This window comes from Sebastes fasciatus, chromosome 22, assembly GCF_043250625.1.
Source record: "Sebastes fasciatus isolate fSebFas1 chromosome 22, fSebFas1.pri, whole genome shotgun sequence".
Lineage (NCBI taxonomy): Eukaryota > Metazoa > Chordata > Actinopteri > Perciformes > Sebastidae > Sebastes > Sebastes fasciatus.
Genome location: NC_133816.1, coordinates 4,373,894 through 4,401,740, shown reverse-complemented (window position 1 = coordinate 4,401,740; position 27,847 = coordinate 4,373,894). Strand labels below are relative to the sequence as shown.

The 27,847-nt window shown below is 39.5% G+C and overlaps 1 protein-coding gene across 3 annotated transcripts in view; it reads right to left on the bottom strand.

The window, feature by feature from the left end:
- The window catches only part of LOC141760222 (pyruvate carboxylase, mitochondrial-like), a 371,874-nt gene extending 347,335 nt beyond the window's left edge, over nt 1–24,539 (bottom strand). Inside the window, exons 1-4 of one of the 3 annotated variants that reach the window (XM_074622854.1) lie at nt 24,083–24,539; nt 9,777–9,913; nt 3,370–3,463; nt 1,468–1,558 (exon numbers count right to left, since the gene is read on the bottom strand). In XM_074622854.1, the coding sequence (XP_074478955.1) occupies nt 1,468–1,558; nt 3,370–3,463; nt 9,777–9,912 (321 nt within the window). In that variant the 5' untranslated portion in view covers nt 9,913; nt 24,083–24,539. Of the gene's footprint in view, nt 1–1,467; nt 1,559–3,369; nt 3,464–9,776; nt 9,914–11,936; nt 12,074–24,082 lie in introns of those variants that run through there. The other 2 variants (XM_074622855.1, XM_074622856.1) reach the window with 2 other exon arrangements.
- Between the last annotated feature and the right edge of the window lie 3,308 nt (nt 24,540–27,847).

Genomic DNA, 27,847 nt, shown 5'->3' with positions numbered 1-27,847 from the left:
GTAGACGGAAGCAGCAACAAGGAGAGGAGGAAAGGAATGATGGGAAAAGGGAAGGAAGAGATAAACAGGGCAGGTTGTTGAGGGATGGACGGAGAGAAGTTGTTTCCTTTTCCTTCCTTCCAACCAAACTAAATATAGACTTCAAGTGAACTGAAAGGAATAAAAGGGATTCGTCTGTCCACCTAATTTTATGTCATTGAAATATACATAGTGTTGCTACATCAATGACCGCTTTCAACTTCAGGAAGGTAGCAGGGTTTTTCCTCTAGATCAAAAGTAAGGTGAACCACCAGAGAATATTTTTTTCAACTACCTACTGTAAAAACTAAGTTGAGAAAAAAAAATTAGCACAACAAATGATGTGATGATTCTGTTATTAATTTTTTTTTATTTTTTCTCTTTAAAAAACAACAAAAAGTACCAGATCGATAAGCAGTATCGATAAGAGTAGTAGTACCGTTAAAATCTTAACGATACCCATCCCTTACCCTCCTGAATTCCAGTCCTTATCCTGGTTTAACCATATAAAGCTCTGTGTAACTATGTTTTGAAAAGTGCTGTGTAAATAATGCTTATTATATTATTATTATTATGCTAAGTTAATTGCCTACCGGCTCCAGCTCTATACTTAACGATTGATAATCTTCACATTTCACTCCCAGAAAAAAAGTAAATAAGCAAAATGTTGAACTTTTCCTTTAATGCTAATTCAAGACACTACTTCAAAATAAAAGCCTTCAATTAAAGAGAAACAGGATGGATTATTTCAGCTTCATTAAGTTTTTGAGCATGGAGAGACACTGTTCTTATCAAAATCTGTACTACTGGCACCACTTCCCGGCAAGATGGAGCCGATATGTGACGACCCACTGCAAGCTACTCTCAAGAATGTATGCTGTGTGTACAGGTTATTCCTGAGAGCTTCTTATTGTATGGAAATGCACTGGACTATAAATTCCTATCTAGCAGATGAGATTTAAAAGGTGCACTATAGCAATTTAGTATTGCACTTTCATACTTGGGGGACCTGCAAAAGACATTTAAAAACATATATTTTTGAGCTCTAAAAAGGCAGGATCCTACACTTCCCGTAATGTAATTTACTAACGTCTTTTTTTTGTGAGATCTTCCATATCCATGTCTCTAGAAAACCACACCCCCCCCCCCCGCTGGCTGTCCGATAACAATTTGCAATCTTCAAAGCCCAAGCCGAGAAAACCCTAATGACATCGCTGGGGATATTTTCTCAGACTTTAGAAAGCTCCTCCAGGGCTAGAGAAGTCATTAAGCGTTAAAACTACTCACAGGCTGAGTACTGGAGTATTCACCATGATGAGGAAACTCAAGTTAAAATGTAAAATCACAGCTTTTTTTCCTTTAAACAAGTGAATCGGTTTACCGGTAAAGCAAACAAAAGATGTGGTATTCTTTATTGGGAAAAAAAAAATTTTTAATACAATCTGTTACCTTGGCTACTTTGATGATGTCAGGAATGTCCAGGTATGCCGCAACAGGTGGAAGGCCTTTTCCAATCAGGTAAGCCTCGTCTGCCTTCTGCCTGTGAAGACAAGGGCAAAGGGTTTAATATCAGTTTGATGGGAGGAGGACAGCAGAAGCAAACACATATGTGCACCAGCTCTCAAGCACATTATGGCCTCATTGCAGCAAGCTCAGCAGAGAGTGGGCAAATACTCAAATAAAGCCTGTTTTAATTACTCAAATTAGTCCGCAAATCAGCCTTTTTTAGGTGTATGTTATGTATAGAGAATATGGGAGGATTGCAGGGTCTGAAATTAGCACCCGCCACCTGCCAAATGCAGTTAAACTGTTGGCAGTAACGGGTGAAACCGTCAAGCCATCCGCCACTTTGGCAGGCAAGGAAAACGCTAGGGATGGGAATAGAGATCAGTTCCTGTTGGTTCCTAGTTGTGCGATTCCTTGGCATCTCATGCCTCCGTGACTATCGATTCCTCTGTATTGATGCTTTCCGACAGTCACGTATGCACAATGACGCACGGCATACGCACGCTGTATCATGTTCAGTTTGTTTGGGACCGGAGCCATGGTGGAGAGACAAAAAGTGCTCAAAAGTGTGGTGATGCTTTTACTACTAAACCTGAGGGGCGCACCATATTTTTTCCCTGATAAAGCGACACTGTGCACAACAAATCCTTGTTGAAATCGGCAGAAGGAGAGTAAGTAACGTTAGCTGTTAGGAGCCGATGGGCAGCAGCTTTTGATATTTCTTTTTACCCCCTAAGAGGCTTTGGGCAGACTAGCAAAATGCCAGGCTGCCATTATAAATACAAATGTGTTCTTATTTGACTTGGTTAAATAGAATAAATAAAAGCACAGTCCTGCTTGGCTAAATAATGGAGCTAACAGCTAACGTTTACAGAGGTTCCATTGAGTTACATTATGGTGCGTTTAAGCTCTGTTCAGTAAAAATGAGTATTGGGCGAAGGTAAACGTTTTCATGATGTGTTCAAATGTAATCTCAGAAAATAAAATTTTTGCCGAGAAACTTGCATAAATCCAGTTCTTTTTGTTTAACTTCCTAACACTAGCTCTAAGCAGCTTATCATACATCATTAAAACTAATTATATTTTTAACTAACCAATGCCAAAAAAAAATTAATCAAAGCAAATATTTGAATAAAAATACAATCATTTATTTATTTCCTAATCATCTGAATTGTGTTAATTATGCAAATAACAATGATATGAATGATGACAATAATAAAGTAGAGTACGGTATTGTGTACAGTACCCTTCCACCTCCGGAAAAGAGGGCTCCCCGGAAGCTACGATGTTATTTGAATACTTTACCATGCATATAATGTTTTTTGTGTCAAATACATCAAACATTGAATGACATCAGATCTAGAATGTTATGCCTTCATTTAGTGCATAGATTTCAATGAAAAAAGTTAATTTCAGACCCTGGAGGATAGGCAGAACCAGGTGGTACAAGTACAAGCATATAAGAAGATCTATTAGTCAGTGAAAGACTATTTAAAAGAGAGATATTAGAAAGTCAGGGTGGAATAGAAAAAGCTGACAGATTAAGATGTTTGTGAATGTAAACTAAGCAGTGTGATTACCTGAATGTTTGGAATGTCAATACAATTATACTTATGTCCCTACTTAACACCAAGCGCAAAACAAAGAACCGGCCCAAAGCGCTGGAGAGGAGAGAAATGCTCCCAGGCTTCCTTTAATTGCTGTTGGCTCTAATCAACTGCTAGCATTTCATGGTCGATATCAAGCAGTGGCAGCCCAGCAGCTTACCAAGACATCTGTCGGTTACGCTTTCTTTATTTAAACCTGCGCGGACCCATTTGGCTCCGATGTAGCGGAGCTGAGTACCTGTGCATTTGTCCGGTGTCTTGCTCGGAGTAGACGGCCACGGTTCGAATCCCCAGTTCGGTGCAGGCTCTGAACACACGGATGGCGATTTCACCTGGAAGAAAAGAGGAAGTGATGAAAGGATGGTGCAGGAGGAGCTGGTTATTTTACTAATTTACCAGTCTGTGTTTGGCTTTGCCTGCCAGTTTCCTTTCTCTCCCTTCCTTCCTAAATGTTGCTCTTCCTCTCCTTCACTTTTATTCTCTTTATTATTTAAATGTCTCTTTATTTTTGTTGGCAGATTGTGTGTAGCGGGAGGTTGCAGTTCTTTCATCATCTATTTTTCATAAGCACACACTTTATATGATTTTATCAACATCCTGTAGCATCGGCCCTATTTCACGACAAATGCCTCCGCTGAGAGAATAAAATAAACTTTGAATGTTTAATGCCGTACATGAGATGTGAAAACAAGACGCACTTCATCACATTGTGGAGAAATATCAACAGACACTGCAATGAGTCTACTGATTTTTTCTAAAGTTTGAGAACGCACAGTGTAAAATCTCTGCTTTAGACATCCCAAACACTGCCTGCCTTTTATCTTCCTGTCACTGGAGCCAAATACTTGTTTTTCAAGCAACACGGGAAAAAAAAGTTTAGGCACTGAAACCTAGTAAGATGTGTTGTTCTCGCTTGAGAGGGAGGACAGCGTTCAAACATTTGAGGAGCGTTAAAAAAAATAAAGCGAGCGAGAATGAAAGTGAATTCTGGAGAAGGACAACAGTATGAACATGAAAAGGATGGAAATATGAGGGAGGACAGAGAGGAGAGGACGAGCCAGACAGATGAAATGTAATGGATTTAAGGTGAGACGGGAAGGTCAGGAAACGGAAAAGAACAATGCAAAAAGAAGAAAAAGGACAGGAGGTTTTAAAGAATTGAGGAACCAACAGTTTGGCAAGTTGAACAACATGACAAATAAGTAGAGAGGACACAAGAGAAGCCGTGGAGGGGAAACGAAGTAAGGAATGCAAAAAGGATCGGGGGAAAAGGAGCAAAGTCACGTGGGGCGAAAAGGGAGACAGCAACGGGCTCAAGAGGAAAATCACATCTGACAAGAGCTGAAAAAGACAGGGAGTGTTAAGGGAGGGAGGAGAGGAAATGAGGAGAGAGGAGTTAAGAGGAGAGCAGAAAGGAAAGGAGAATATTAGTGATAGTGAAAGAGCAGAGAAGCAATGGCAGAGAGGAGATGTGCTTGATGAAGTGGAATCTGGGCTGATATGATGTGATGGTCCACTCGCTCTTTTCATCACACACACACACACACACACACGTTGAGGCCGAGCACGGTCCAGTGCACCCCAGTGTGATGAATGTGATCTAATGCGGTGTTGATATCGCGTCACGCCGATGTGAGGGTGAAAGATTGACGGAAAGCCCTGCCATGTGCGAGTGTGTGTGTGTGTGTGTGTGTGCGAAAACTTGTGGCAGAGACCACAATCCATTTGAATCACATTGATGGATTAAAGTAGTTAAATAGAGCCTTTATGGAAGGGTAGACGTGAACGCATGCCTATGCACAGTGCAGAATCATCACGTGCAACAGGAGGCCTACATGTGTTCAGAATTGGAAATCGTATTGGAAACCCACGCAACAATCAATCTGAAATGATGGAACACACTTTAAATGCGTCCGCGGGAACGAATATAATGGGAGGCTCTAAAAAGCAATTAGAACAAAATGCATTTATTTCTCGCTCAAATCCTGCACGTCACCTGTCAGAGTCACTTTAATTGCACCCTGACGGCCTCTCTGGACAGCATTAGCATTAACAGGAGGGGGTCCGGTGATTACAAGTATTACCAGAGCACGTCAGTCATGTTTACACTGCGTGCAGCGGCCACACTGGTGACTGCTGCTTAGTGTTTAGAAAACTCTGGGCTTCTCTATAATTATATTTCCATTCAGACCTCAATGCACTAATGTAGAGACCCCACTTATGGTCATTTCTAGCAGCTCAGAAAGAAACAAACAAACATATTTGCCTATTGGTGGGTTCAATTTGTTTTGTGGGGGAAAAAAAATATAAACACTGCATAAAACATGTTTCATTTAGACTCTGGGGAATGTAGAGACCTCCACACTGATGTTATTTGAGCTTTCATAAACAGTAATATTTAAATAATCTGTGACATTATTCGCTGCATAAAGAAAACAGATTAATACATACACCCTTAAACTCAATATTTGAGACAGTGAGGATTGTGGTTGCAGTTCCACCTCTGTTAAACCTAAAGGAGGATGAATAACGCTCCAGTTAGGCTACATTTTGGCAAGGGAAAACTCCCTTGTCGACCCACTTGTCGAGTCCCTTGACCTCTGACCTCAATATACTGTATATGAATGAAATGGGTTCTATGGGTACCCACGAGTCTTCCTTTTACAAACATGCCGACTTTATGATAATCACATGCAGTTTGGGGCAAAAAACATGCATTTTTTTTGCATGTGTTATTTTCACCTATTCTAAAAATGGTGTATTTGAATATTTCTGCATACTGGGGTCCCTAAACAGTCTTGGAATTACATAAATTATAATCACTGTAAAGCTGAGACTCTTGTGGATCCAATGAGCCCAACTGTATTCATGTGTGATGATGTTAGTCCCGATAGCAGCCATTTCATTGCAGTGAGACCATTTTTTTTTTTTTTAAACTTGACCTCACTGTATAAAATGACCTGTTGCGACCTCTAGGATAATCACAGCCTCATGAAACTTTACAACCACAAACTAGAGAGCTAGAGCATTCAGAGGATGGATGGCTTTCCTAGCCATCCAATCACCGAAAAATGCAATTCTTGCAGAAATCTCCAAATATCAAAAGTTTTTGATACCAAATCACAGCATGGCTTTTTCTATGGTGTTCCACAAGGTCTTGGTTTCTTAATGTGGTACTCTGCAGGGATTATTGATCATTTTTATCAATTCTCGAATGGTAAAAAATTGTTAAAGTTAGCACCAAATCTGTGTAACAAATGATATCAACACAGAAATTGCTGCAACAACTTATGAGACATAATAGAGCATGGGAATGACCATCATATACTTCTATCATGAGCCATTATGCACTTTCACAATTTATTTGAATTAATTCATTCATTTCTAACTTGTGATTTATGAACACCTTGACACACAGTGCTGAGCTGTATCTCAAATTAATCTTCAGGTTCCCAGCTTTCAGATGATGTACACCACTTCTATGTGATATCTACTGTTGACCTGCTAACTCCCCTTAAAGACCCCCTGCAGCCCCTAAAAGAAAGACAAAAACTGGTCTATTGTGATTCTCAAAAGCTTGACAGTGCTTTTGAATTAAAGCAAACAAAGCTAACTTGTGCAGCCACCCACACACAACGTGTGCTTAAATATTAGCATGTGCCGAGTAAAATGTCGGCAATTAAATATTAAGAGTCTGTTCTTCTGCCTGCGGAAAACTGTAAATGTCATAACTTTTTTCTTTCTTACAGTAAAAATGAAACAGCATTAAACTGTATTTTATTTCATGGTGCCATCTGAATGGCTTGTCTTATTCAGTGGTGAATTAGTGCTGTTATGCTACACGTACACCAGATCCGGCGATAACGCTAGGAGACGCACTGCTGCACTCAATCGGCCGCTCAAGCGGTGACGTACCCTATCGTGGTATGCACCTGATTGGTCCCTGGTTCTCTGCTCGCAGTTTCAAACAGGAAACAACATGGCAGCCTATTCATAAACTTTCTGTTATTCCGTCTAAACCTGTGGTTCCCAACCTATTTTCTTTGACGCCCCCCCTACTTGTATCCAAGAAAAGCTGAGCCCCCCAAACGTCATGACCCTAAAAATAAATTACAAGTCCTCGAACGAAATCCTCAATTTGAATTAAGTGATTCAGTGTATTAAATTTATCTTTTTTTATTAAATCAACTTTCTTTATTAAATAGAACTCGTCAGTGTCGTCAACATAAATAAAGTGATGACATCTTGACGGATTCGCCAAGTGAATGCAGATACATAATATGATCTCTTTTTTTGTAACGACTTAATTGATTTACTATGATATTGTTAGAGCCAAAATAGATTTGTTATTGTGGTTATTGTGGTGTTGTTAGATTGCTGCTAGACCGCCCCGTTAATACAGGTGCGGCCTCCGTTTGTGTGCACTAAGCAGGAGAGCCAATACGTTATTGACCGCAATGAAAATGTTGTTTTTGAAAGGCTAAACGCCAACAAATATGGATTGAAGCAGAATATTTCATCAGATTTTGTTACTAAGTAGCAGAAAATATACCAACTTTTGTATAAATGATTCAGTAAGCGTGTTATTATGATTTTAGTTATACAGTGCCTTCAGAAAGTATTCAGACCCCTTCACTTTTTTCACATTTTGTTATGTTGCAGCCTTATGCTAAAATCGATAAAATTACTTTTGTTCCTCATCAATCTACACTCAATACACCATAATGACAAAGTGGAAACAGAATTTTAGAAATTTTTGCAAATTTATTAAAAAGGAAAAACTGAAATATCACATTGACATAAGTATTCAGACCCTTTACTATGACACTTGAAATTTAGCTCAGGTGCCTCCCATTTCCCTCGATCATCTTTGAGATGTTTCTCCACCTTGACTGGAGTCCACCAGTGGTAAATTCAATTGATTGGACATGATTTGGAAAGGCACACGCACACTTGTTTATATAAGGTCTCACAGCTGGTAATGCATATCAGAGCAAAAAACAATCCATGAGGTTGAAGGAACTGCCTGAAGAGCTCAGAGACAGGATTGTGTCAAGGCACAGATCTGGGGAAGGCTACAAAAAAATTCTGCAGCATTGAAGGTCCCAATGAGCACAGTGGCCTCCGTAATTCTTAAATGGCAGAAGTTTGGAACAACCAGGACTCTCACTAGAGCTGGCCGCCCGGCCAATCTGAGCATCGGGGGGAGAAGGGCCTTGGTAAGAGAGGTGACCAAGAACCCGATGGTCACTCTGACTGAGCTCCAGAGATCCTGTGTGGAGATGGGAGAAACTTCTAGTAGGACAACCATCATTGCAACACTCCACTGATCGGGGCTTAATGGCAGAGTGGCCAGACGGACATGAAAGTTCGCTTGGAGTTTGCAAAAAGGCACCTAAAGGACACTCAGACTGTGAGAAACAAGATTGTCTGATCTGATGAAACCAAGATTGAACTGTTTGGCCTCAATTCTAAGCGTTATGTCTGGAGTAATCCAGGCATCGCTCATCACCTGCCCAATACCATCCCAACGGTGAAGCACGGTGGTGGCAGCATAATGCTTTGGGGGTATTTTTCAGCGGCAGGGAAAGGCGACTGGTCAGGGTTGAGGGAAAGCTGAACAGAGCAAAGTACAGAGATATTCTTAATGAAAACCTGGTCCAGAGCGCTCAGGACCTCAGACTGGGCCAAAGGTTCACCTTCCAACAGGACAATGACCCTAAGCACACAACCAAGACAACTCAGGAGTGGATTAGGGACAACTCTGTGAATGTCCTTCAGTGGCCCAGCCAGAGCCCTGACTTGAACCCAATCGAACATCTCTGTAGAGACCTGAAAATGTCTGTCAACCGACGGTCCCCATCCAACCCGACAGAGCTGGAGAGGATCTGCAGAGAAGAATGACAGAAACTCCCCAAATCCAGGTGTGCAAAGCTTGTCACGTCATACCCAAGAAGACTCGATGCTGTAATCGCTGCCAAAGGGGCTTCAACTCAGTACTGAGTAAAGGGTCTGAATACTTATGTCAAAGTGATATTTCAGTTTTTCCTTTTTAATAAATTTCTAAAATTCTGTTTCCACTTTTTCATTGTGGTGTATTGCGTGTAGATTGATGAGGGAAAAAAGTAATTTTATTGATTTTAGCATAAGGCTGAAACATAACAAAATGTGAAAAAAGTGAAGGGGTCTGAATACTTTCTGAAGGCGCTGTACATGAGCAAATCTAATTTTGACAGAGCAGACAAGTCCTGATGCACCCCTGTGACCTTTGTCGCCCCCCTAAGTGGGGCCTAGACTCCAGATTGACAACCACAGGTCTAAACAATCCACCAAAATCTGTTCCTGAAAACACTTGAGCCGAGAAAAAGGCTATGCCACTGCTGAATCTTGTTTCATTTTTTAACTACATCGCATAGTTTGACAGCTTGGTCTGAGTTTTGTGAACCAGGTGTGCTGGACGGGTTCATTTGCATGAAGTTGAGATTTTTCAACTTTATGCAAATACAGACCCTCTCCAACTCACCGCATGATAACGCCAAGCACTGGGCGACTGCTGTCCATAGGGAAATGAATGGAAAGCATTAAAACGCCCTCCGTCACCGGATCTGGTGGAAATGCATCGTTAGGAAGTGGATGGGGTCTTACCTCTGTTGGCCACCATGACTTTCTTGATTGGTCGGTACTGGTTCTGCGGGGCAGAGTTGCTGAAGCGGGGGGAGACACACGCCCTCCTCACAGCCAACAGGCCGAGGCCGCCTCGGACTACAGTGTACCTCAACATGCTGAGAGAAAAAAGAAAGAAAATGTTTAACATACACAATATACACTTAGAGCAATAAGTGAAGGGAAGAGACAACAGAGTGAGACAAACTAGAGATGGGAACACATGGATCAGGAAATGGATGCATTTGTACAGACTCATGCTCAACAGACATTACAGGCATTGGTTCTTCACCTACAAGACAGCCAATTAGTCAAATATATAAACCATTTTGCTAGAAGGCATTACTTGTAGATCAAAAACAAATGTCTAAAACTCACACTTTCTTCTATGTAGAAACCATTTGCTAAGCCCAGTTTCTCAGGTTATAAAGAGATGCTTTAAGGAAAATGATAAGAGGATGATAATGCTTTGAAAGTGATTAAACAAGAGGTGCGAGCCCTGTTTAGAGAGATTAAATCTACTAAAGCGCCAAGCCCTATTAAGTTGTTGCCGAGGGTTGCGTGTGCCTTTCAACTGTACGGTATTTCCTAAGAAAATTTTAATTGGTGTTACTGATATTTATCTTGGATAATTCCAGTACTCAGGAAGAAAAGACTGTATTGTGTATGAATAATTTGAGACCTGTGGCCCTGACTTATGTTGCTTTGAAAGTTTGTGAAAAGACTGTTGAAAAATCAAATACAACTGCCGATATTAAGCAATTTGGCACATTGCTTCTATGATGGCTGCTAGTATAGAAGATGTTATCCTGTTTAAGTTAGAGAAAATCTCTTCCCAACTTGAGGCTGTTATAGTTGTCTCTCTATTAGAATGATTTTAGCACTTAAAGCTCCAGTAGGCAGAATATTTTTGGCATCATTAGGCAAAAATTCCATAATAACCTTTCCGCATATTACAGAATATTAATTCATATTTGATCAGCACTGCCTAGTTTGACCGTTTGATAGGAGTGATTGACAGCTGCTCAGAGACGGCAGGCTCCAGCTCGGCTCTGATTGGTTGTTTTCCTCTGGTCTGTGAAATCTTGGAGCACCGGAGGACACCGGAGGACACCGGAGGACACATGATTTTTTTTCAGATTACCTATCTCATGCACTACTTTTTTATAAAATAGAAAAAGGTTTTATAAAAATAACTTTTTTTAAAAGTTTTTTTAAGATTCAACCATGCACATTATGAGTCAGACCCTAGATATAGTATAGACAACATATGGGCCTACCCTATTTGATGATAAAGGGATCAAGTACCACAACTCATATTATGAAGCTTTAATATTAATGAATAATAATAATACAATGCAGAATTTGTATAAATTCAAAACACATTCATATAAAAATTTTAGTAAAACTGATGAAAAAAAAGTGTACAGAAAAATCAGACTGGAATGACAGCTCACAGCTGACTAAAGAATCATACTCTTAACATCAAAAAGATTAGATTTCCATAAAAGGGAAGGAGGGAGTTAGGAAGCCAATCAGCTGCCGCTCTGCTTACCAGCTGCAGGTGTGTCAAATTAAAGACAACAAATTTGCGGTGTGTTTTGTAGTGCATTTTTTTCAAATCACAATAACAAAAATGAAGGCACTACGTATCTTTTTCCTAGCCCAGAAATGTCATACAATCCTACAGACTGTGACTGAAGCATACAGACTGCCACAGACTTCAAAGATCTAATTGTAGCAAAGAAACAAACTTGCTGATATTTATTCATCAAATGCAAAAAAAAACAAAGCTGCACATGAATTCATGTTGAATACTGAACGAGATACTCCACAGTCTGTCTCAGTTGAGCCATGGTTTTTTATTTTTTCCTCAGTTGATTTTATGGACTGAACTCAAACAAAACAACCATCCAACTATCACATGTCGGAGGGACTTCTTCACTGAACAAAACACACAAACAAACCATTCATTGCACTCAACGCTGACATTGTGGTTTGATGGCTGCATTTACCATCAATAATCCCCTAAACACATACAATGAAGCACCCTATTACCAAACATACACAGACTAATGTACCCATAACCACATGTGGATGGCAAGTACACAAAAGTATACCCATACATTAACACATAACTACCTTCTCAGCTGGTAAGAGGCTCATTCACTATGTGGAGACAGGCAGCTTTACTGGTGGGAGCTGTTTGATAGTGAGACTGACTGCAGAGGTGAAAGCTTCTTCTTCTGGTCTGACTACAAGGCTACACCTCACTGACAGTCCTTTGATGCCACACTGTGGTCAAACAACAGCAATGCAGTCAATGGAGACCACTACTAAGCTGATGAAGTGCCATTCCTTGCAAATCCCAGAATAATAATGAACCCACATAATGAACAACACCAAACAAAACTGATTTGTCGAGCTATATTTAACAGTATGTCTGGTTTATTATACGCTTCAGAACTCAAGCAGCGCATTGAAACACAACTGCAAAGTTAAGAGGCTAGATCTATGAAGAACTAATTGCTCTTGTAAACAAATTAAATCATAACACATTTGGTTGTATAGATATGAATGGACGGGGTCCGTGTTCCAAGACAGGTCAGGTGGTTTGCCGACAATGCCGCAGACTCCTCGCACTGAGGTTAGTCCAACTCGGGTGACAGCCGCGCCCCGTCCCTCCCTGCAGGAAGTGGGGGTGCAGAGAGCGGCCCCGGCAAACGGCGACATCCAGGCGAGGGGTGCTGCAATGCTCAAGCCACCTTCACTCCGGGCCTTTCCAAGCCGAGAGACAGTTGCAGCGCACCGTGGCACTGCAGCGCCCTCGCCGGGGAGAGGTCCCATGAGGGGATCTACACCGAGCGCTCGTCTCTGACCCACCGAGTCGAATCCCCCAGGCAGACTGCACCGACCCCACCGGTTGAGAAGTGTACAAATATTTTCTGTCCATTATGAAACTGTGGCGGGCCGCATTTTAACACATTTGACTATATTAATGTGGTCAAAACCATCACTGAAAGTCATCCCAATGGATTTTCTGATTGCCAGATAATGTGAAAAAAAAGGAACAAATAGTTGAATCTTCGTATTGAACAGCCAAATCCAATTTGAATCTGACTCGGGTCCAGCCCTACCCACTATTATGCACAATTACTTCCTGTTTGTTACCCGTGGTTGCAGGGTTTCACTTAAGGTGAATTAGCACATACTGTATGACCTGTATAGATTCAAAGATAGTGAACAGTGGTGTCTACTGCAAAAACAGTCACTATACCTAACCATTACAATGACATACATGATGGCATTCTTAAGCTAACAGCATGGCTACATTCCCCAGTTCCACCTGTAGTTTGTCTAAACTTTTATTCAGTGCATGATGAGAATTAATTACACCAACAAATGAAATAATTCACACTCATTTGGTTACATAAAACCAAAGAAAGTGTCCTATTCATTACCGATTAAAACATGTCGGCTATACAATATCTCACATCGCAAGAAGTGAGTAGGTGGAATGTGGACTGACTGCTGAGACTAGATCACCCAGATTGGATGGCATAAAGCAAAGAAGGCAAAGTTACTCAAGTTTTACTCAAAATCTCCTTTACAGTGGTAACCTATTTAGTACTAGATTGGCGATGTCTTATATGATTAAGTGTGACTTGTGAATGAAGAATTAACTGCGAAGAATTGAATAAAGAAACAATGAATACATGTTTTTACACCGTCAATGAATGCTTTCAGACAGTCTGAAGACTGTATGCAGTGGAAGATCAAGCTGAAACAGTATCCGGCATCTACACAAAAGCAACAGCGTCACACTTTGAAACAGATAGAGTTTCCTTCCCTAGACCTGAATAATAAGACAGGGAGACAACAGAGAGACCGGAGAGGGACGGGACAAGGCAAAAACAGGTCAAATACTACCTGTGTCCTGCATTAAACACATCTCTCCAATACAGCTGAATTACAACTTCTAAACAGAGAAGCATATCTATTCTAAGGTTGAGTGACATATAACCTCTGATAATATTTATACTGTCTTAGCAATGTGGATATGATGGCCAGGCAGATAGAGGTATTATCTGCTAATTCCTCGACAGTTGAGTGAGTTCAGAAATCTGTTACACAGCCTTAAAGCCCCGATGAAGACAATATTTTATATATAATATATATAATACAATAGTGTCCCACAGGATCAATATTGTAATGATATTCTATTAAAACTTTGAACAGCTCTATTGCAATCAATCAAAACTCCAGTATGGAGTCAGATGGAAACTAATCTTTGAGGTGACATTTTGCTGAAACATGGCCAATAACAGAACTAGTCACAAGACCAGCATGCATTGATTTAAATGATATGTACAGAAAAATGGCATTCAAATATTACCAGCCAGTAGGCTAATGATGGTTAACACAAGATGTGGCCTGTGATCTAAAATGCTCTTTGATCTCCTAAAAGCTGGAAATGTTCCAGACCCTGTGGGAAGCAGAGGGAAAAAACTTCACCATCCGTATGCCAAGTTGTAAACAACTGATCTGATGACTAATGAATGAAAATGCACCCAAAAAACAGAAAGTATACTTTCCTAAAGTTCAATGAATGTTGAGGACATTTCTCTAGGCAGCGTTCTAGACAGTGATGCTGTCAAACGGGCGACTAGAAGCGTGACACAGACTATCTGGCCTCTACCTTTCTTGATACTCTCATACCTTTGGTGCTAATATTAAAGTTGCTAATATTGCTAACGTGTTTACATCCTAACGAGAGGACCACAATTAAGAAATGATTAGAATCTGAAATGTTTAGATTCTACCATATGTACTGTTGTGATTATCTTTTGTGATGCTTTTTTTTTAATAATACAAATAGGTCCTTGAGACAAATAATTAGCTCTCTATTTTCTAGGGCTGCACAATTAATGGTAATTTTTATCGAAATCGCAATATGGCTTACTGCAATTTTCAAATCACAGGATGAGGAGGAAATCGCAATATTGGTTAAAAGGTGAAATGTGTGTCCAAATACCATTTCACTGAATAGTCAAAGGTTGGACTTTGAGAAACAAATTACAACAGCAGTTTAAATAAAACTGAATGTGATAAGAGAGAAAACAAAGGTCATCCTTTTCAAGCTCCGTCATCTCATCCCTATCTCTAACTTCAGTCCCCAGCATCTCCTCTTCTAGTTCTCATTCTAAGATTTCTCTCTTTCTGATACCATTATTCAACAGCTCACTACCGTCTTCCTTCCTTTCTTCCCGTCTCCCTGCACAGACGGATGGAGCCAACAATAAAACGTGGTTCACCGGTAGTATGACTCACATTGCCAAGATGCAATGAGGCAAACTCAAGGATAAATTGAAGTTTGAAAGGAATGTCAAATGGTGGGCACGGTAATTCAGGTTTTGCGCCTCATTGTGATTTCGCTGGTTTGTCTCCTTTTTGTGTAGTTGGTGAGTGCTGCGGAGATAAAACTGCTCTTTATCAGGACTTAGTCTACGAAATAAAGTAAAGAAAAAAGGAGAATAACCGCTGACACTGAAGGTGAGTGTTTTGAAAGTATCTGGTACATTTTGTATTAGACACCTTCACAAACAGCTGATGAAAATAAAACCTTCGTGGCCCGTAGATATAAATATTTTCTCATCGTTACAGTTCATGGAAATATTGAATGATCAGGTGACACTGAAATTTCTCAACAAAAAAAAAACAGACTCAATGAACACACTCCTATCTTGGCCTTAACACTGATGAAAACATATAACCATATGTAAATGACTGATTGATTAAGTTACATCAGGAAAGTTTAATGCAGTGATTGTCAAAGTGGGGTCCGTGACACTTTGCCAGGGGTCCCTGAAAAATTTTCAGATTCATTCATTTAAATTATCACATAATATGTTTTATAACAGATTTCATAGTTCAACCAATAATATTTAAATTTTTAAATCTACAGTATAATCAGCCCACTCGCCAGAAAAAAATGTTGGCATTGTACATTTCTGCAAACCAAGGAAACGTGGACATTTTTGTATTCAGTCAGAGCAAGTGACCTCGTACAACGAGCGACACGCGGGGCAAATGACGTGGTATATTGAGCAACAGTTATTGAAAGCTATTGGCATGATAACGGGTATAACAAGCACAATAAAACCCGGTATATTCTCTATCTTCTAACAGGTCCTTGGCTGAAAAAAGATTGAGAACCTCTGGTTTAACATGCAATACGACATGGCAAGGCAAAATCTTTCCAGACTTATGTGGCTCATTATGGCTAAATATTCTTACTGAGCCACAAGAGCTGACCATGTGATCAGTGAGACAACTCACACACCATTTGTTGTTGACTCATGGCATGCACAGTATTCTGGAGAGCAGGAGGTTTTAACACAACAGACTGGGCAGCATCTGTTGATGAGTCCGTTTTTTTTTTCAACTTCAGTGCAGTCCGCGTTGAATCAGCAAAAAGGTTTGATCACATTGTCTTTTATGACGTCCAAGCAAACATTACCACTGTGGACAAACAAGACCAAATTCCACTCACAGTTCAATACTCTCGTGCTCACGTCACAGCTGATCAAGTCACGGTCCACATCAGCATCATGCATTCTTTCTTCACATGATCACAACGAAATCAATGTTACTTGAGTGAAAATGTCATTTAACATGCATTTAATGTGGCTCTGACTGATGTAGGAATGTATATCATCATTTCTATAGTCATCAGTAAAAGATAGTAGTGATATAGTAATTAATTACTGGCGTCAATATCCACTTTATCGCGTATTAGTGACGACAACAGTATTATTATGTAGTGTTGCTGAGCAGATACAACTTGATCAATCAATGTCTTTTAATCCTGATAGGCTGTCTGATTGGACTGATCAGTTTACTCAGCTATTTGTAGAAGAAAAGCAGGAGAGGAATTTACGTCTATAAACAGTAACAGAAAATCCAAGTCATCCAAATAACCTTACTTGCTTTACCCACACACACACACACACACACAACTCTAACAAAGGAAATCTCTTTCAGATGGATTACACTGGGATCAGTTCCCATGCTTCACAGTGAGCTACACAGCCATTATTCATGCAGGTTCCCATTCATTTTGGTATAATCAGGAATGCTTATAAGCAGGGTCTGAAATTAACTTTTTTCAGTATATTTTTTTTTTCTCTGCCACTTTTACATTAAAACATTGTATGCATGGTAAATTACAGATTTCAAATTAAAGCATAGCTTCCGGGGGAGGACTATTTTTCGGGGGTGGGAGGGTACTGTACACAGTATTTTACTGTACTTTGCTATTGTCATCTATAGTGGTTATTTGCATAAAAACACACGATTCAAATGATTATTTAAATATTTGCCATTTAATATATATCTTGGCTTCAGTAGTTTTAATGATGCATTATAATCTGCTTAGAGCTAGTGTTAGGAAGTTAAACAGGTCATAATTCCCTCTCTATTATCTATTTACAGTATATTGCTGTGAAAAACATCTCCTTCAAACATCTGGATTTTCTTGCCAAAAACTACATTTTACGAGATTACATTTGAACACATCACGATAACATTATAATTTACCTTCGCCAGATACTAATTTTTACTGCGTGAACGCACCATAATGTAACTCAATGACAACTCTGTTAACGTTAGTAAATCCATTATTTATTATTATACAAGCAGGACTGTGCTGCCCACTGGCTGCTAACTGCTAACGTTACTAACTCTCCTCCTGTTGATTTCAACACATATTTGTTGTTCACAGTGTCGCATTATCAGAGGAAAAATCACTCTTTCCATTTTAAGTCTTCTTTTGTACATTTGTACTGTCAATTTACCCTAGTTCAGGTGATTGTAAATCACTTGTTATATGTAATGAGCTTCAAGAATTCCAGAAAAACAATGAACACAATTATCCTAAGCATAAATATTTCTAAAGTAACATTTATCTGATATGTTAAAGCTAAAATCATTTGGCAAAGTTTCCCTTGGGCCGTTTAACAGGCCTTTTCAAAAGGTCCCTATTGTCTGTGACACAGGAATGTGACCTTTGTCTTTAATTGAGTCTGAAACAGATAAATAGGGATAGTGGGGTTGTCTTCTTTTTCAGATATGAACAATCCACTCCCACTCTAAACCAGTCCATTCATTCAATAATCTACCCCAGTTACACAAGACACCTCTAGACACTACGATATCTTTTTCAAAGAGTTATGGACTTGGACTTGGACTTATATAGCGCTTTTCTAGTCTTCACAAGACACAGATATATTTTGGTAGTAGAGGCACATTTAATCTAATTTCTGTCTGTACAGGGCTTGTCTGTTTCTCAACTATTTGTTATTTGAATCAGTGAGCAACAAACCACCTTATCTGACTCTCTCCGATACAGGCAGAGCACTGTACAAAACTGTTGCAACACAAAACAAGCGCTGATTTAAATTATAGTTGGGAGGCTAAAATGGAATGAAGAGGTTTTATGCCAAATGCACTCTCTGACCCTCTCTCTCTCTCTCTCTCTCTATTGTCTTGTCTCTAAATGTCTCTCTTATACATTCACAGGGGCACAAACAAGTGTCCTCACAGCAAAATTTCTAAATAACCAAAACTGTTCTCAGCCTTCAATGTATATCTGTCTGACAGCACAGCTAAAATCATGACACGCATGCACCGGCGCATGCATGCATCAGACAACCGTCTGTCTAAACTTAAAGGTCATGGGTCACGGAGAACAACCTGCGTGTGCTGGGCTGCTCAAAAAGAACACGGGTGATTTCTGGTTCACACATTAACTTCTTAGAGATCAAAGTTCTGCTCTGTTTTGACGCCCACGGCGCCTGATAGTGTGACACACAAACACACATAACTAGCATTAACTTTGCCCTAATTGACTGATCCTACAATACACACAATGGCTGCCAGCAATCTGCCAGCATTTGTGAAATAACAGGATCTACCTTTTCTAGAACTTTCTCTGTCACTTTAAACTTAATTCCTGGGATATTTGATATTCCTTACCTTGAGTTCATAATAAAAACAAGGCCTGGGACAAAAGGGAACAAATAGCTTTAAAGCTTTAAAGCAAGAAAATATGTTGTGCATCACACAGTTTCTTGAATTCTTATGTCACTCTTCACACATTTCCTGATAGCTCAGCCTGAATTATTTTGTACTTTTCGAAACCGTGGCTCTTAAATTGAATTTGTTAATTAATTCAGTGGGTTTATACGATGCTTTACAACACAAGGTGTCTGTAATATGAGACCACTGGTGGTTTGGACAGGGTTTAGCTGATGAGGCGAATCCAGTAAAAGTCTATGGCGTACTAATGTAGAACAAAGGAGAGTCATCTATAGTTATATAGAGTTAAAACCATTATAACAAGGCATTTTTTTACTGTATCAACACATTTTCAGGTCAGGTAAGGCATACAGGAATCAGAATAGAGAAAAATACAATGCAGATTGCTGTGAAAAAAACACCTGAAAGCAGGGGGGATAGTGGGTAGGGTTGTAAAAAAATTAACTGCAGGAGCTAGGAACTGGCGGGCTAACAACAGTAGTTCACAAAGCTGTTAATTATGCAGTGTTTTATCAAACACTTTACTGCCATTAACCTCCGTCTCTGCCCTTATACTCACTGCAACCAGACAGCATCCTTACTTCTCTGCTGCTTGTGTTTTTTTCGGGGCAATATTTTCTAATATTTCCACTAAAGGTTTTCTCCTCAATATAAATGAAAACAAAGCAAAGATCAGCTTCTGTCCTCATATCATCCTTTATTTAAAATGACAGCCTCTCCAAGACCATGCAATAGACTGTGTAAAATAGTACAAGCCCGACTGTCAGTAACTAGAAATCTGATGTTATTCCTTGCACAGAAGAGTGCAGGAATATGGTTTAGGTTGTCATAAAGTTATGTTTTGGATTGGCTGTGTCAGAGCAGCAAGGACCCATAAAGGATGAGATCCTAATTATTAACAGCGAAACATGCTCAGACGGGGCAGGAACAAGGTTACCGAGGCTGACCGTGTTTGTGTAAACAAAACAAATGCTTGTGACTTGCCTAAAAAGTGGGTCGTGGTGGCATAAAGGTTAGAATGTAGTGGAAAGGTAGATCGTGGGTTTGAATTCACAAGCAGTCTGCACACACTCTGCCGCAAAGACGTAAACAAGAAATACAGGGAAAAGGTACCTGGAAAAGGGCCATTGAGCAAGACATTAATACTACGTTTCCTTAAATGAACCATTCAAAAGACATTTCCCTGGTTTCACACATTTCAACTCTCTCAATACAAATGAACCTAAACAGATATTACTCATTTGAACGTAGCAAACTCCAAAAAACGTGAACAAAATAATTGTAATAAAGTACAATTTGTGGTATATTGACAGGATTATTAGAGCCAAATGAAACTGCTGCATTTTAATCTTGACTTTCACTGTCACTTAGCCTCTTTACCAGCTGTGTCAACAAGATGCCACAGTCTCCTGCTGCTACTGCAAGCTGCTCCTTTAGGATGTAATGTTTTGGAAAAACACAAGATTTCTTACATAATTCTTAAAATGCATGTTGCTGTACTGGACCCCTTTTTCACAGATTTACTGGGCTGCAGTATAGTTTAATAGACGCCGGGAAATTATCTAACCTGTTATCTTTTTGATGGACATTATTTGTGACTTACGTATATGAAGAATCTCTGCTCAAGGAAAGTCTTTACATTTTGTAAAGGATAAAGTTCTTGACCAGAGAGCTGTAGAGGATTGGGGCCTACAGGCTATATTTTGTCACACCTTACATTCTCTGTAAAAAAGGAAAGCCTGGCTAGTAGATACTTAAAATGTCAATTTTTTACTTTGGATTCTCCTACCTGCATAAGAAATTGTCTGTGAAAACTTTTGCTCTCTTTAAACCAGAGGTTACCACGAGGCGTCTGGTGTAGTTAACTGGTTACTGAACACTTGGACATTTGTTGTACATGTTTTAGTTCTTGAAGGGGAGGGGGCTGCTAAGAGCATGAGAGCTTCTCGAGTGACATATTGCTACTAGACCCTCTTTGACCTCATAAAAACCTCGAGGGAAGAAGCAGCTTAGCATGCTTAACATTCATGCAGGGTTTCATGACTCTGGTGTACACCGGCTAATCGCAGTTGGATCAACCTGTCATGAACCATAACTACCATATCATCATTTGTCAGTGCTTTGAGGCCCAGTGAAATAGAGAGGTGAAGTCTCGCGTCTTCCGGTGGACTACCATGGGACCTTATTTCGGAAAAGATATGAACGGTGAGAGACAATTATTTTTTTGATCCCGTTTGAATTGTACCACAAATCACACGTTTGTCAATTTAAAACACAATTTTGCAAGCCAAGAAAGTCGCGTTGGTTGTAAAACTGTTGAAGTATAACACTGTGAAAATACATAATTAGAAAGACTACACACCCAAAAGTTGCGTAAGGGACGTCTCTTTTGCTGAAGCTACGATGCCTGTGTGTTTCGTACTGGGATGTACTCGCACAAGCAACGGGTCTTGCTTTTTATTTCACTTCCCGGCTGGTAAAAAGAAAACACATCAGGTCAGATAACGTTTCATCTGTGCGTGTAACATAGCTAAGTTAGCTAGATAGATAGCTAGCTAGTGTTGGTGACGTAGATTGTGCGAGACGAGAGATGTAGTTCACTGACTTTGAAATTAAATGATACTACGACAAACTTACGACAAAGTGTAACTTTCTTGACATGAAAAATTATCTTTTAAATTGACAAACATCATATGTGTGATTCATGGCGCAATTCAAACGGGATTACAAAAATATTTGTCTCTCACTATTAACTACCGTACATATTCTTTCTGAAATAAGGTCCCATGTGGTCCACTAGAAGGGGAGGGACTTCACCTCTCTATAGCACCTCCTTAATCTAATTTATTTCTTGTTAAAATGGGACAACAGGACGGGACATAACAAGGAGAGAAACACGTTGGGCAAGAAATTGGGGTAGGATTTCTTATTTATGCCTACAAGCATAGCAAGATGCTCTACTGGCTGTACTTCACCTAAACACGACCCAACACTTCAGCAAAAGTGCGACAAAGTATACAAAAATAATCTTCATGTCATGCCCTTCAGAAGGTCGTTTGTAGAATCATAGTGCCAGGGACACGGCTAGTTTATTATCACCACTGGTTCTTCTCACCATCTTTGTTTACCACCTGCCTCCCAGTCTGACAGATTCCACTCTAACTCTTATGCTGCATTCACACCAAGAGCGAGGTGAATTTTCACCTTGCTTTACTGGCTTTACACAACGCTGTTGTGTCTGGGTTCATAACATCACGTGGCGGTGAGCTGTATTCACATACAGTACCATTACACTGACTGTATTTAGCAAGCCACACGTCGCTACTGCGGTATGAACCCAAAATAAACAGATTGTTCTGTGATTTAGTTGCAATAAACGGATCAAAAGGATGCTAAAATAACTACATAATAATGCAGATATGTAAAAAGTCTGAATTTATGCTTCGTCAGGTCTGCCCGCAAGACAATAAGCAAACAACTTTTAAAATGCTTGTTTTCTGAATGGAGTTTGGATCAATCAGTGCCAGGCTATGCAGCTGCTCCATCAACACTCAACATAGGACACATAACATTTGCATCACCTGCCACAAATTTGCATCTATTGGCCTGTTTGCATTGACTTTGTATGTAATAGCGCTGTGCAAAAAGTTTGCCACTCATCACAGATATTTGCTGGATGGTGCCCTCAGCAGTATGAAAAGGAGAAGGTCCAGTGTTTCCCAGGAAGAATAAATCATTTTTTCACTCTCATGGTAACCCTAACAGTTCAGGACGCCAAGTTAGCTGACAGCACAGAGAGAACAACAAAATGCTGAGGGAGTAAGGCAAGTCCATGTCAAAATATCTATTTGACAACTCAAATGGGCTAACATTAATTAATTGATTGCTACTCCGAAAACTCAAAGAATTGAAGACCTTCAACTTTTTAATTTTATCCAGTATCCAAGTAAGAAATTATGTGCAAAAGAAAACTACAAATGTCATCCTTAGAGATGCATGAGGGTGGAATGTATGCATCATTGTCATAAAACTATGATGCATGTGTCCCAGTTGCCTCGAACATTTTCAGTCTATTACCTTGGCACTATTGCAACAAGTAATAACATCAAGGTGAATGAGTGAATGTCACATGTCCATCAAACACACAAGGCCACTACAGTCACTTTAAAAGGGCTTAAAGACAAAAAAAAAGCTGACTACAGCCTTTCTCTGTCTGCATATTCCTGATCACATCCCTGCTATGGGATTTACTGCTTATGAAAATAACTGTCCTTTGCTTGATCACTACTGTACATCACTCCCACTGGGCCTCCCTGAGCTCTGGGATTGGACAGCTGTTCTGCATGTACCACTCAGAGTAAAGGTTGCTTTGAGGATGAACAAACTGTCCAGTGATTCTGACACAATATGCACAGGTTCAAAGGTGAAAGAGCAGAAACCAAAATGTCTGCAACACAGAAAACCAGTGGGGAAAATCAGGCCATTACACAAACACAGTTACAAGCTCCTTTGGTGTGCTGCAGCTTACAATAAAAGAAGCATGTTATGCAATGTACAAGTTCCAACAAGTAAACACACTTTTATTCCTTTCTATACATGGGAAATGTAGTCCCTACTGTGGTGCCTTTTACTCTTTTAAATGGCAGGATTTCTATGTTAATCAATCAGATAAAGGAGCCCCCCATTTTTATTTTACCTCTCCAATCTTTCTGTAGGTGTGAAAGTAACAAAAGCAAATCATAGCTGCATGTTTTGCCACACCAATACCATTGGTAAAAGCACCTAATTGTGCCTCCTGCAACATCCTCAGAGCCCTTTGACCCCACTTTGCCATGAGGAGTTCAAGTTTCCTTGTGCACATTTCAGCTAAAAAAGAAAAGTGTAGCTAGCAAAGTAAATAAGCCACTTTCTAAACAAGTTATTAATGCACACACAACTGTGTGTGCAAAATGTCTTGTCTGTAGCAACTGTGCAGCTATGACAAGACTCACTTCCACTTACAACCATCTTTTACCACGTTGACAGCAACACACAAGTTCAGGCTATACACGTGTAGCCATTCAGACACACTCAAAAAGAAGAGGAATGGTTTGTAAAATAAATACAAATACACTCAATGACCCCAGCCACACACACACACACACACACACACACAAACAGGACTCATTCATACCCTCATCAGTACTCACATGCTGGTGCTGTCTCGGTGCCTGTAAATGATGTGAATCCGCTGGCAAGTAACCGGACACCAGATGTAAACAGTCGACTATCAGTGTTTATGTGTGCGTGCTAACCTCACACACACTCACACACACCGACACGCTGCTGCTCTGAAGAGGAAGAGTTTATACACACACACACACACACACACGGAGTGACTTCTGGGAGCTCAAAGCACGCTGTCTCACACACACACACACACACTCTCTCAGTCGCTCACATGTAGTGAAGGCTCTGAGGCTCTGCAGCTAGTTGCTAACTGTCTTCTAGTGGAGCTAACTGAGCTAGCAGCTGGCACCGTCCGTCTCCGTCTGGCAGATATAGGAGTCTGCTACTGCGCCTGCCTACTCCCTATTAATCTCTCTCTCTCTCTCTCTCTCTCTCTCTCTCTCTCTCTCTCTCTTTCTCTCTCTCTCTCTCTCTCTCTCTCTAAGCTTTCATCCCTCTCTTTAACATGACGCAACCAGACACGCCCCCCTCTGCTCTCAGCCAATCACAGAAGAGGGCATGACAGCACGCGGCGAGCGGCACCATTTTTAAAGAGCTCGAGACAAAACACCCACAGTATATGTAGTTAAAATATAACACTACTAATAGTAATAGTGGAGGGTAAAATATGCTAAAACATAATGTTATGAAGAGGATGACTCCAAGTTATGAATGCCAAATTCCCGGCAATGTTACAGAACTATATAGGCCTACTGGAGTTGCCTGCACTATATTCATTTTTAACAGTCTCTTCTGCACTATATTCACTTTTTTAATAGTCCTGTATCACAGCTGTTACCCTGCACTATATTCACTTTTAACAGTTTTCTTCATCTCCTTGTATTTTTATATCTGGTATATTTTTTTGTACTTTGTACTACTAACTTTTTTACTGCCTTTTTACTAACATGTTTTTGCACTATGGAACTGTGATGCTGGAAACTTGAATTTCCCTCTGGATCAATAAAGTTACTATCTATCCGTCTATATATCTATCTATTTAGAACTATATAGGCCTATTCAGTGTTGTTGCATAAGTGTCATCTTGTACTTTTGTTTATATACTTTATTTTTTCCCTTTTTTCGAGGTTGTTTTCATATATGCAATTTACAGTTCTTAATTACAATAGTTTATAGACCAATTTTTAAGTAGATGAGCTTATAGACAAACTCATAAAGTACACTAGAGAAAACAACTTCAACATTCAAAATGAAATATAATTAAGAAAATAAATAATAATAATAATAATAATAATAATAATAATAAAAATGATAAAAAGAAAGAATAGAGTTAAAAAAAAAAACACACATTAAAAAAATCGTATACTTACACTTAAATTGAAGCGTTATTAACGTCACCGAGCTGTACGTCAACGTCTGTTATGAACGTTGTGTTCACTACCGCATTGCATTGTGGGATATCAATTCATTTCAATTTGCATTATTGGCATGACTGTCAGGTGAACAATATTGCCAAAGCGTCAATTCAATAATAAATAAAAAAAAGAACAAAATAAAAACAAAAACATATACTGTACATATATACATATACAGTGCCTTCAGAAAGTATTCAGACCCCTTCACTTTTTTCACATTTTGTTATGTTGCAGCCTTATGCTAAAATCAATAAAATTACTTTTTTCCCTCATCAATCTACACGCAATACACCACAATGACAAAGTGGAAACAGAATTTTAGAAATTTTTGCAAATTTATTAAAAAGGAAAAACTGAAATATCACATTGACATAAGTATTCAGACCCTTTACTCAGTACTGAGTTGAAGCCCCTTTGGCAGCGATTACAGCATCGAGTCTTCTTGGGTATGACGTGACAAGCTTTGCACACCTGGATTTGGGGAGTTTCTGCCATTCTTCTCTGCAGATCCTCTCCAGCTCTGTCGGGTTGGATGGGGACCGTCGGTTGACAGACATTTTCAGGTCTCTGCAGAGATGTTCGATTGGGTTCAAGTCAGGGCTCTGGCTGGGCCACTGAAGGACATTATTTTATTTTATTTTATTTCATTAATTAATACTTAGTTGGGGTTGAATTGTTATGAAGAAATTCCTCTGGAAATCCAAAACAAAAAAAGTCTTAAAAAGTCTTTGTCTCCATAAGCTTTATAATGTGTATTAGATTGCACAGTTCTTTCTGAGAAACTTCCAAGGAAATCACTAAGAAATAACAGTATTTGTGTGACTTTTAAAACAATATGCAATTATGACCTTTATGGCCTTTTTCATTTATTAAAATCATTTGTTTTTCATTTATTACTGTGCTTTTGCTTATTATCATGCTAATGACTAAAAGCATGGCTGTGCTGCTAGCTACCAGTCTTGTTCTTGAGGACTACAATACGGGGAGGAAGAGAAAATAGTTTTTAAACTGCAATTCTGCACTGACAAAAGAGAGAATGCACATTTTACATTCACTATGATGTATTGTTAAACAGACCAATTGGATTTTCCTTGATATTTCAATGGACTTATATCTCACCAAGCGTACGTTCATAAAACTAGATTTGTTGTCTTCTTACTTTTGTGTACAACCTACATTAGAATAACCAATATGAATTTGATCCCAAACAGTTTAGCAGATTAAAATGTTGGGTAAACTCCTCATCAACAGACTTAAGGTGAAACGCAGTGAAAAGAAAGGGAGAGGAAGAGAGGAAAAGTCAGTAAATATTGTGGTGCACAGCACGAAAGAAGAAAAAAAACAGTGCAGGAAACAGCTGAAAAGGACAGGATTTGATTACAGGCTCTTAAAATGGCTCTTTGTAGTCCTGCTTTGTAAAGTGAACAATAGGCTACTATTCTTTTATCCCCGTGCAATACAGAGACAAAACAGTGAGGACGTCGCATTAAAGCATTCATGACTAACTCTGATCCTAACCTGCAAATGACTAACTTGATCCTACCCTAATTTAAAGGGTAAATACACCCTATTACACCTTATTATTATTGTGATATTTACATGAAAATCAAGAGTTAAACCAGAAAGACATTTGCACAGCATCAAGACTTTTCAACACTTTGTCTTATCAAAGCCAAATGTCTTTAATTTGTTGGATTGTGTGCACCTATATATGCATGTTTACATGTAGTGATGACAGAAGTTCAGTAACACAACCACACGCTGGGGTTTGACACAGATATACGTGATCGTTTCTCAACTCTTGTGTGTTCTCTTATCAGCTCCAGATAACAGAGTCAATGACATTCCCAAGAGGACAATTTCAAAATCAACCAGAATTATGGTTAAAATTAATGTGACAATCAATGATGCATTCACTGACAAAAGTAAATCTTAGTTGCAGTAGGATTTCTGATCAGTTCAAATACCCTATGACTTGTCTTTACTTTGACCTATTTTTTTCTGTTTCTCTCTCACTGAAGTTTAATCTCTCTCTCCTCCGTCACTTACACTCATTTTCTCTCTCTGCCAAGGTCCTCAGGCTGTCTCTTAAAGGTTGTGATTAATACCACACTCTCATAGTTTCTCACACACCTCCTTTAGAAGCACAGAGAGTGCTCTCAGTCATGCCAAGTGGGCCAACCACAGCGTGCAAGCGTTACATCACCAGCGCCGGTGTAGCCAGGCCGCGTTGGACCTCGCTAAGAAGAATTCTTTCGAGTCTCCTTCCCTCTCTAACAGACTCTCAATATTAAGTCTGTTGTGATTTTGTGTGCTTAGACGGGTTCACACATGTCAGAGAGTGTGTTTGGCTGGGGTCAATATTTACCA